The 11,303-nt window shown below is 42.5% G+C and overlaps 1 protein-coding gene across 8 annotated transcripts in view; it reads left to right on the forward strand.

Annotated features, from left to right (window-relative positions):
• PRR5L (proline rich 5 like) overlaps window positions 1–10,834 on the forward strand; it is a 101,883-nt gene extending 91,049 nt beyond the window's left edge. For 7 of the 8 annotated variants that reach the window (XM_061610797.1, XM_061610800.1, XM_061610803.1 and 4 more), the window contains exon 9: window positions 6,626–10,833. In XM_061610797.1, the coding sequence (XP_061466781.1) occupies window positions 6,626–7,008 (383 nt within the window). In that variant the 3' untranslated portion in view covers window positions 7,009–10,833. Of the gene's footprint in view, window positions 1–6,625 lie in introns of all 8 variants that reach the window. The other variant, XM_061610804.1, reaches the window with a different exon arrangement.
• The last annotated feature ends 469 nt before the right edge of the window (window positions 10,835–11,303 follow it).

The raw sequence follows: 11,303 nt of genomic DNA on the forward strand, positions 1-11,303 counted from the left end.
TTCCTACTGAATTCAATAGGATTTACTCTGGACATATGGGATTAGCACTGTTTTTACCCCCAAAAGCAACTATTGGGAAGGTTTTCAAAACACTGCCCAGGATCTGACTCCTACACACAACAGGGGGAAAAACTGAAATGTATATACCTACCCAATTTATGAGATTTTCAGATAAACAGGAGGGGAAACCACCATTTTCTGGCCTCGCAATGAGGTTTTGCAGACACTGCCACCAAACAAACACTTCACTGATTGGCTGAAATCCTGAACGGGTGGGGTTAAAGCTACGAAGTGCTATACAGTAGTTTAAAAAAAGATTTAACGGGGGGGGTGCTTGACGTTTTTATATATATCTCGAGAACCGCACCACCTAGAAACTTAATTTTTTTTTAAATGAAAGCTGAGAATCCGGGCCACCTAAGGGGCTAGCCGGGCGCCGGGTGGCATGCTTAGAATCCGGGTAAAACCCGGCTATCCGGGCAATATGGCAACCCTAATAAGATGACACCCGGCGTATAAGACGACCCCCGACTTTGGAGAAGATTTTCCATGGTTAAAAAGTCGTCTTATACGCCGGAATATATGGTAATTACTGCATTCCCTGGGATCCTCTTTCTTTGGAAGTGGGATGTATATTGAAAGCTTCCAGTCTGTGGGACATTGTTTAGTTTTCCATATTTTTTGACAAATTTTTATCAAAATTTGGACAGATTCAGTCTCAGTAGGTTGTAGCAACTCGATTGGTATGCCATCTGTTCCTGGTGATTTGTTTCTTCCAAGTATTTTAAGAGCAGCTTTCACCTCCCATTCTAAAATGTCTGGTTCGTCATCATACAGTTCTTTTGTGAATGAATCTGCCATCCTTGCATCTCTTTTATAGAGTTCTTCAGTGTGTTGCTTTCATCTTCCTTTTATTTCATCTCATTCAGTCAGTGTGTTCCCCTGTTGATTATTCAACGTTCCTACTCTTGGTTTAAACTTCCCTTTCATTTCTGTAATCTTTTGGATTAGGGCTCTTGTTCTTCCCTTTTTGTTGTCCTGTTCTATTTCTATACAATAACTATTGTAATAGTTCTCTTTGTTCCTATGCGCTAGTCTCTGTATTGTTGCATTTAGGATTCTAACCATGTTTCTATGTCCTTTTGCTTTCTTTCTCTCTTTAAGCATTTTAAGAGTTTCTTCAGTCATCCATTGAGGTCTTGGAAAACCATCTCTGAATACCGCTTACCATCAAAACCCTATTCATAGGGTTGCCATAAGTCAGAATTGACTTGAAGGCAGTCCATTTCCATTTTCATTGTCTCTCTTTCTCTCGTTTTAACTAGAGGTATTGGTTGAGCTTAAACAAGCTTTGTTTGAACAAATTAATTGTACCCAAACTGAGCAAAAATTTCACTTACAGATCAAATCCAGGATAACTGTCTCATTAAGGGTACTATGCAAGCTATTTTTGTTCTTCAATCTCCAGGCTTGCCTGTCCTTAAAATCTGGTGTCTCATACAAATCAAGTTCACTTTTGTTTTTCTCCAGGGTATAATTTCTGCAGAGTTTGTGGCACAGCATGAAGAATAGTTGGCTGTGATTTTCTGTCTGTGTACTGATTGCCTCCCATTCATGCGTGCTGGGAGTGTGCCAGAAGACTTTAAAAAGAGCTTTATATTTCTGAATTATTCCTTGCAACTTATTGCAATAATAAAATTTTGCAATAATTATTTTGGCTTGGAGCCAGAGTTCCTGTCAGTATTACTGTGCTTATGGAACACTCCTGCCGGAAGAGGTGTCCTTTTGCTGATTGTCTCTTCCCCCTGTACTTCTGAAAATCTGCTCTGGAACAATTGTGTGATGGTATAGGGGGCTGCAGGGAGAAGGGGAAATCAGCAAAACAAACAAACAAACAGAAAACTCCCTTGCAAACGGGCAACTCTGAACCCAACCCATTGCAATTATAATACTGTAGTAGTAATAATGATGATGATGATGTTGCTTTTTATAAGCATTGTAACGTCCAACATTTAAAAATATTGGGAACAAAACAATTGTTACTGAATGGCATTTTCCATCTTAGCTCAATATGGAATTTGGTATCTTTTACCACTTCTCCCAAATTAAATCCGGGGCAGGGGAGTGAAGGGAATGCTATCCCTGGCCCTAAAGAACTGAGCCTCTTGAAGTTTTCTTAGAAAGCTTGCTCATACCCATGAAGCAAAGGATATTACTGAATGTATTTATGTATTTATACTAGCTTATGTAAGTCCCTGGGACCATTTATGCAGGCCATTTGAAGCTTACAGGCTGCTTGAATATTAACACCACAAAATAAGCAAAGGTCACGTGGATTATATGGTTTTAAAAACACTGACCGATACATCAGTGTAATAGACGGAAGGATTGGTGTAACTTTTCGAGAGATATACGAACAAAGCCTTAGCCTGAGACCTTCCTCCCTCTAAGAGTGTGTTGCGTATTAGCAGCTTTTTTTTTAATCCAGTGAAGTTGTCTCATTAGCGCAAAGATTGCTGCCTGTGTAATGGGACTAAGCCCCATTACCTGGAAGTGATCCCCATTAAACACAAAGACGTACTTCTGAAGTAGACATGTATACCATTGTACTGGAAGTTAATTATACAGCGAATTAATAATGAGTGCCTTGACATCAGCTCCTGCACAGCAGACATACCTAAGCTTCTTTGCATAAGTTTTAACGCTTTGCTCTTGCCATTTGGGGAGGGAATCTTTAACATCCACACATGTTTATTGTGTAGTAGTATTTACAGAAAATAACTTCTAGGGAGTACCTGATCTCATACAAACCCACCACAGGAAAGATGCATCCTGGTTGTTAGGAAAACAAGAAGTAATAGTCTATATGCTGCATTTTCCACAAATACATCCATGCTCAAAGCAGTTCACACAAACAACAGACAGTCTAGCTACAGTAATATGGTAATAATACATAATAAAATGTACAATCTCACTACAACACTAAAAAAACCCTTACTTTAGTATACATCAAAATACTTAATGAGCATAAAGCTCAAGAAAAATATCCAGTAATTTCATATTCAAAAGTAACCCCAAAGCTGATTACATTAGTAGCTAGCAATCTCTTCTACCCCCCACAAAAATAGCCTCCCCCTGATGACAGACCTAGCCTTTGTCCTCTCACAGTACATTATGAAGGGCAAACTATGGAGATTCAAGGACTACTAAAAAATAAGACGGAAGCAGGACAAGTGCACTGAAAGGGCAAGGGAAAACAGGAATCCCTGGGGTCCTGAAGAGTTTCCATAGCCTGGTGTCCAGACAACTCACTTACCAATCACAGATCTGGCTATACTCATTGGTTTATAACATGGACAGATAAGAGCAGTCAGGCAGCCTCACTTCACAGAAATCGCTTGGAAAAGTACCTGTATATTTTGCTTCATAACTTTCTTTCTAGGAGGGCTAGACTAGAGACTTATTTTTTTAAGAAATGAAAGCTCTGAGTCTCAGGGCCCTGCCCTGGGGTGCCAATGAAACCCTTCACAAGTGCCAGGTTAGCAACCTGCCTTAGACTAATGGTATGACTTCTCAGTTTCTCCCTTAACTGACACCTTTAGGGCACTGTTCTTCAACCTTGTGTCCCTGGACGTTGTTGGACTGCAACTCCCATCAACTCCAGCCAGCTTAGCCAATGGCCAAGAATGATAGTTGTCCAACAACAGCTGGGGACCCAAGATTGAAGAACAGTGTTTTAGAGGGTAGTAACAACCACCATCAGGTTGTGGCAGGGCCGGATTATCCATTAGGCTTAGTAGGCTGAAGCCTAGGGGCCTGGAGCTCTTGGGGGCCCGTGGGGCACTGGCCCGAGGGCCCCTGGAACTACAGGGGACCCTCCGCTCTCCTTCTGCGATCCGCGGAAGCATCCGCAGACCGCCATCCCCCCACTATCCCCCTGCTTTAAATACTTTTCCGTTGTTTTTTGCAGTGCGCAGATTTGCCATCAGTCAAGATGGCGGCCAAGGTTTCCTTAAGGGGCTGAAGCCTCTGCCGCCATCTTGGCTGATGGCATGTATGTGTTGCTGCCATCAACAAAGATGGCGGCAGAGGCTTCAGCTCCTTAGGGAAACCTCGGCCGCCATCTTGATTGATGGCAAATCTGCGTGCCGCAAAAAACAACAGAAAGGTAGGTGAAGCGTGGGGATAGGGGGCCCCAACCACCAATCAGCCTAGGGGCCCTCCTCAGCTTAATCCGCCCCTGGGTTGTGGTTGTTAATGGTGCTTACTTATGTAGCATAACTAGCTGGCTATTGATCATCCCTAGTGGAGGAAGCACTTTGACTCTCATTAGTCTTGCTGAGAAGATGTAAGTTGTGTAATCTCTGAAAAACTGTGCAATGTGTACAATAGATCAGCTCTCAGTCAGACTTTGTGGCTGTATCCCCTTAAAGCTCTACAATTTAATGTACCACAAGTTTCATGTGAAACAAACAAACTTGTTGAACATAATGTGGAATGGAATCGTAAGCCTCTCATTTTCTATTTGTTTGCTTGCTTGCTTGAACTCTCACTGTTGAGTAAGACGTTTCAAAATATGCAGCCAGTTACTATGTGGGGTTCAGATGTCAGGGAGCTTCTAGGAAGAGGCAATAGATATGGGTCCAGGCTGGAGGTGAGGAAGAATTGTATGTTCTTCCTGTGCACATTTTTTTTGTCACTGTTACAGACCACCAGAGCCTATATTGTTGCAGTCACTTATAGATCACATATTCTTCCATCAGCCATATCAAAATCACAATAATAGCAGTAGGAGCGATGATAGCTAACTTTAACATCTCCTCCACTAACTGCAGTTATGCCCCCATGTTATCCATGCATGGATGGTACCAGTCACCATGTGGGGCTGGTATGAATACCATGATTTCTTTTTTCCTCCTGCACTGCAAAACATGCTATTAGCCCACATTGTGTTCCTCCAGCATAGCTAACATCAGATGCCAAAACACAGGAAGGCAACAACCAATGCCTTCATCAGCAACCTCAGACCTTTCTCTGGAGCCCAAACAAAGTTGGCAGAGGAATAGCCTTTTGCCTGGGACACAGCCAGAGCCAGTCACATGATGTAGTGCCAATGCAATCAAATTAGGCAGCTTCATAGCCCAGTGGCTAGGAGGTCTGCCCATAAACCCCGTCCTGCCTCCCTGGGCTCCTGCCAGGAGGAAGGGTGGGATATAAATCAAATAATAAATAAATAAATAAAACCCAAAGGGCATAGGCCCCTCCTTGTAGAAAGATTCACCTTGCTGTGGCATCAGTGCTTATTCACAGACTATGCTGGTACACTGCACATCATGACACCACTGTGCTGGAGTTTGTGAGACAGGAACATGCATTTTGGAAGGACAAGGAAGAATGCAGTCTAGAAGTAGCACCATTGCCTTGGGAAAAGGACATGGCAGACTGACTGGAACCCAGGTGAAACTCTGGGGCAGAAGAGCAGACAGACGGGAACACAGTGGGCCCTCTGTGGTCTTGCAGGACCCCAGGGCCATGACATGGCCACTCACCAACTCATCTTGTGCATCACTCGTGTGGATTCGAGCCCTAGAGCCTTATACTAAATGGCCCTTTTGTGGAGCTGTAGGCATGCAGATAAACAAAATAATCATATATACAGAAGGTCTCAGATGGGATCCCTACAAGAGGATGCTTTGCATCTTGCCAGCCTGTCTGAAAACCATCTTGTCATACTTTCCCCAAGATTTGGGTGATCGCAGTTATCTGCTTCTTCTTGTGAATCTCTCTTCCCCTCTATTTCATGGCAGCGACAATGCTTGATTCATCACACTGGCAGTAATATGTGATGAGTGGGTAGAGAAGTGGTCATATTGGGCTCTCTGGTGCCTCCTGTATTTACCTAGGACAGCTATTTTGCTGTTGACAGGGGAGGCAGACCTACCCCTGGAAGAGAAGAGTCCAACTCAATAGACAACTTCCACCTTCATGCTCCTCCTTCAGAAGTTGTATGCATAGAGGAAATGCCCACTATGGATGCCTAAAAATGGGGAGGCTACAGATGTGAGATGTAAGTGCACCTGCAAACAGCGGCATGCATGAAGGCTATCGTTTTTCAGATATCTGTTAACCTGAAGATAGGATTACATTGCTAGAAAATGGTGGAATCTAAAAACTGCTCTCCCGTTGCATAATTCTATCCCATTCCTTTGATAAAACATTACAAACTATAATGTTATGCAGGTAAGAACAACCTCTGGACTCACTTGGTGCAAATGTTTCTATAAATTACAGATGCTTGAGAAATTATTTATATACATACATAAATTAATCATCAGAATATGCCCTTCCCCATTCCTCTGTGGGTAACAGTATTTGATGGAAATATTAAATCATTTTTTATTCTTACACTGTGTATGTGTGTGTATGTTGTACATTCACCTGGGGAGAATGATGTTCTTTAAGTGCCTTGATCTAGACACAGTGACATGTCATAGCCTGCATGCAGAACAAAACTGCTTGATTTGGATGGCACTGGGAAAAGTTCCTGAAAGACTGCACCATCACTTGTGCTTGGATTTGTATAAAATCTCCAATTAATCCACATGCCTTCCTTCTTATGTTCCAGAGAAAAGGTATTATAGACCTCGTGCCAAACTCAATGGGCTGAGCTTCTCTCCTCACACTGTGGCAGCACGACAGGTCAGTGAGACTGCCTTGACGCCCCTGACTGAACAGGAGGGTGAGGCGTACCTGGAGAAGTGTGGAACTATCCGTCGCCATACTGTTGCCAATGCTCACTCTGATATCCAGCTGTTGGCCATGGCTTCTATTATGCACTCGGGAATGGTGGCAGAAGAACCAGACAGTGGTGACACATGTCTCCTCCTGCAGCCCAGCTTAAACCATAGGCAATGTTCCAGTGAGCCCAGTATAGCAGATGGACCAGAAGAGCTGGGTACAACAACCATGCAGGAACCTACAGAACTGAACTGCACATCTGTCTGCTGAAACGCTGGGCTGAGGGAAAGACAGATGACGTGTGCTAAGCAAACAATTGTTTTGTTATTTGCTGAGAACTATGGAGGTCAAATTCCAGAAGGGAGAGCCATGTGCCATGTCCTGGGCTGCCATACATTTCTGACTTACGTTTTTGAAGAGCTCTTGGAAATACTAGTTGTCAGGCTAGGTTCTAATTTTGTGTGGCTTATTTTTTTTCAAGGTACAAGGGTGCTAAATTTCAACTTCTTTCCTTCCCTTTTGTCTGGCTTTCTCAGAACTTCTTTTCAACCAGGTTTCTCTTCCTGAGTTGACCTTCCACTTTTTGCCATATCCAGTGTATGGTGTCCTACAATACGCCTATAATGGTGTTCTGCAGTGTAGATCAGGGAAGGATGAGCAACGCTGTTGGGGACACACTTTCCCTTGAGGACAGTATGTGGTATATACAGGAAGCCAGCTATGGAATATGCTAGTTTTGTATGAGACTGATGGTTGGTTCATACAGAAGTGCGCTGCAAGTCTGAACTGGAGGGATGGGAGTTGTGAAACTGCACCCATTTTCCAGGGTTGGAGCCCTATAACATGCTGAATTAGCTTTGCCTTGTTCAGCCACAAAAACTGGCAACAAAGTTGCTCAGGCCATTTCTGAAAGTTATGGGGTTTGAGGTTTTCTTTTCAGAACTGCTCTTCTCAGGGATCACTCAAGTATATTCCAAAGAAGTATCTAAGGTGGACTTCTACAACTTGGTACCCTCCCATCAACCCCACCCAACATGGCTAACTGTCAGGTGGTGGGAGTTGGAGTCTAACAACAGCTGGAAGGCACTGGGTTGGGAAGGCTGCTTTAAATATTTAGGTTTTAGGAGAGGCCATTAGAAAAAAGGCGTGGGATTTTTTAGGATCTCATGCTAGGGAAACTATCTTTGACTATATACCAATGGTAACAAAAGAATAATAGCAGTGATGAGCTCTTAAGCATCCAACAATTGTGTAGTGCTGTTCAAGAGATTAACTTCTATCACTGTGGGAAAATGACCACTCTTCGAATGTCTTCAGTGAACATCAAGAATGAGGCTTTCTTACTGCACAATGGGATTGCATTGTATATAGAAGCCCTTAGACTGATGAGGAGCTAATTCTTGCTCTTGCAAAACTGGGACAGTTGGTGACTGGTATGGAGAATGAGGGTGCCACTAACTCCAGCATCAGGACAGACAGATTAGCTTTCTGGAAGCTGTGTGGTGGTGCTGCATTTCAGGACTCCAGTCTCTAGGAATGGGACTCCAGTCACATCAGATCTCTACTTCCAAGTACCTTTGGAAAACCAAGTTATTGGGGGGGGGAGAGGAAAGTTTTTCAGATGTAGGGCTGGTCTTCTTTCCTCAATGTGGATGGGGCCAAGAGCCCTCTAGTAACTGGAATAGCCAGTTGTTTACTTAAAAAAACACACACACCAGTATCATACTATCTTTTTCTTTTGTGTGATACTCGTTCTGTGATAGGTACCTCTTTATGGAAGTAGAATACAACCCAAGGAATTAAGTTTTAATTAATTAAATTAAGGAGAGGGATGGAGCTTGGTTATATACCTGTAAAGTTTGACATAAGACATACAGGTGCACAGAGACAGTTCTGTTTTGATGAATTAGTTTTTAAGCTGTAAAAGGACCTGCTGAATGAAATTGGTGGGGATTTGGGATACATAGGTGGCCTGGCCTTGGCAAGGGCTTCCAATAAGAGCTCCACAAAGACTTTGCAAGTCCTAGTCTGAAAGCCTTATTTTCCATTACAAGTATATAGGATTATAGCTTTTACCCGACAAAAGTAACTAATTAGGAATTGGAAAAAAAAGTCTCTTTATCCTTCCACTACATGTCCATTCCTGGTTTTTATTTGAATTTGTATTTTATTCTGAATATGGAATTTTCCAAGTATGCTTGTCCCTGTGAGACCAAGCCAGGGTGGTGGTTACCACTCCACTCCAGGGCAAGGATTAACTTGGTAAGGGAGTTTTACTTTGAATATCAAATGGAAGCTTACAAAGAGAAAAAAAGGTAATGTCTGGAAACAAAGTAGGAACTGGTGATAAGTCTTCAAATAGAAATCCTCTTAGACCTATGAGCTTTTAAAAAAATCATAATGCAACCTTCATTACTTACTTTCATTTTACATATTCATGTGAAACAGCTTTGATGACTCCCACAGTAGAGACTTCTGCTTTCACACATACCACAAGCATGGAAATCTGTCCATTTTGGCATCTCAGTTTGACAGATCCCTGCATCTTCTCAAGTTCCTCTGCTTGCCTTAATTCTCTGAAATCCCCATTTTGCTGCACCCACTCAGCCTTCTCATTTCCACTTGTACGCACAAATACATTCTTTCACTGTTGCTCATAGGTATAGTTATCACAGACCTTCATTTCTCTTTTTCCATTCAATCACCACTTTTCCCAGTCAAGGGTGTGTGTGTGTGTTAAACCTCAAAATTCAGTGAACTTGGCAGTGAAGGAAGTATATAGTTTAAGCAGACTCAACAATAGCAGTCTTGTAGAGCCAAACTTCATATGCCATCTTCTCAGCAAGTGCTGTGCCACCAAGAACAGTCCTAATGTATAATTGCAACCATATTCATACAGCAGAACCATAGCCACAGTTCTTCTCCGCTAAAACCTTACATAGCCTTTCACTAGACCCAAGATCTTTGCTCCCTTCCAGGAAAATGTGGTACAGATCAGTGATGGTTAAACAGAGAATGGAGAGCCATACCCCAGTAGTAGAGCACATGTTTTGGACGCAGAAGACCCCTGGGTTCCATCCTTGGCATCTCCAGTTACAGAATCAGGTAGCTGATGATGGGAAAGACCTCTGGAAGAGCTACTGCCACTCAGAGTAGACAGTATTGGGCCAGACACACAGACAGACTGACTGACTTGCTGTAAGTCATCTTCATACAGGCAGCATTTGACTTATACAATCATTTTGAAGCCTTCACTAATCTACTTCCTAGGTAGGGTGAGGATTGTAGGGAATCCAGCAAGATTGTGTTCTACTTTCAGTCTCTCTTGATGCATTTGGCCCCCAATTCTTTTCAGGGAATGGCACTGCCAAGGCCAAAAAGCAATGTACAAAGGAGCACCATGCTGCTTCAAACCTGGCATGTGAAATGAATGTGCAGTTAGGGGACCAAACAAAGTTGAAGAAGTACACAAGTATGTCCTGTGCTCCTTTTACTTGGGCAGCAGCTCAGTCCCTCCTCCATACACAAACCTCAGGAAAGAGTTGTCCAAAAGCCTACTTTGTGTCCCATGACAGTATGACTTTGTTGATCTGCAACTATGGAGGTTGTTTCAGAGGTGGTTACTGTTATCTGTCACTGATGCTTCCTTTATAAGGTGTGACAGCATAAGAAGGGCAAGGGTTCCATCTGCTCTCAGCATCTGTCTCCACAAACGTGCCCAATATTAAAGCCATCTAAGCTAGTATTTTCCCGCCATCTCTCTTGATGTACTTTTCTTTATATTTAGAGTGGACTGAGAGGTCAATACAAGCATGCACAACTGAGGGTGTGGAAATTATTTGGGGGGAAGTTGAGTATTTATTGTCTTTGGAATACCCCTACATTGGCCCATTTCAGCTGTAACACTAAACCACCAGTTTAACCACCAGTGCTAAGCCACTGTTTCAGTATCTCCCCATCCTGATGCAGCCACAAGGTGGAGATTAAAAAATCTGCTTTCTCTTGTTCAGTAAACAAATCTCATCAGTTCAGCCAAAAAAAGGACAAATGCCTTATTCAGATGCAACACTGAATAATAGTTCATCCCTGTGGGAGTTAGCCAGGGCAAGTCTTGGGCTCCCCAAATCCTGTCCAATATAGCTATGAGGGTGAAATCGGAAAGATTTGCCTCCTGTTTTTAAACTAACTATGGTTTATAATTATGTGTAAACCCAGAACTAGTGTTAGTTTTAACTATGAATTATCTGAAGAAGCCAAGAACATAAAGTCTGAAGTTGGCTTATTTGGACAAACTGTAATTAAAATGAACCACAGTTTGTCACAGCTCCGATATGATGAAAACTGACTTGGTGTATTACTAGACTATGGTGAAACAAATGAGGATCAAGCTATGCTTTACAATCCAGGTTTATTAAATAAACCACAATTTAAACTAACCATAATCTGGCCTTTTCAGAAGTAATAAAAAAAATGTAGGTAGTAAAAGACTGAAAACAGCTGCACCAGAAGGGAGAGAGGGGTGTTGAAATCACTGTGCTACAGGAGAAAGGGAGGGAGAAATGGGT

This window comes from Rhineura floridana, chromosome 2, assembly GCF_030035675.1.
Source record: "Rhineura floridana isolate rRhiFlo1 chromosome 2, rRhiFlo1.hap2, whole genome shotgun sequence".
Lineage (NCBI taxonomy): Eukaryota > Metazoa > Chordata > Lepidosauria > Squamata > Rhineuridae > Rhineura > Rhineura floridana.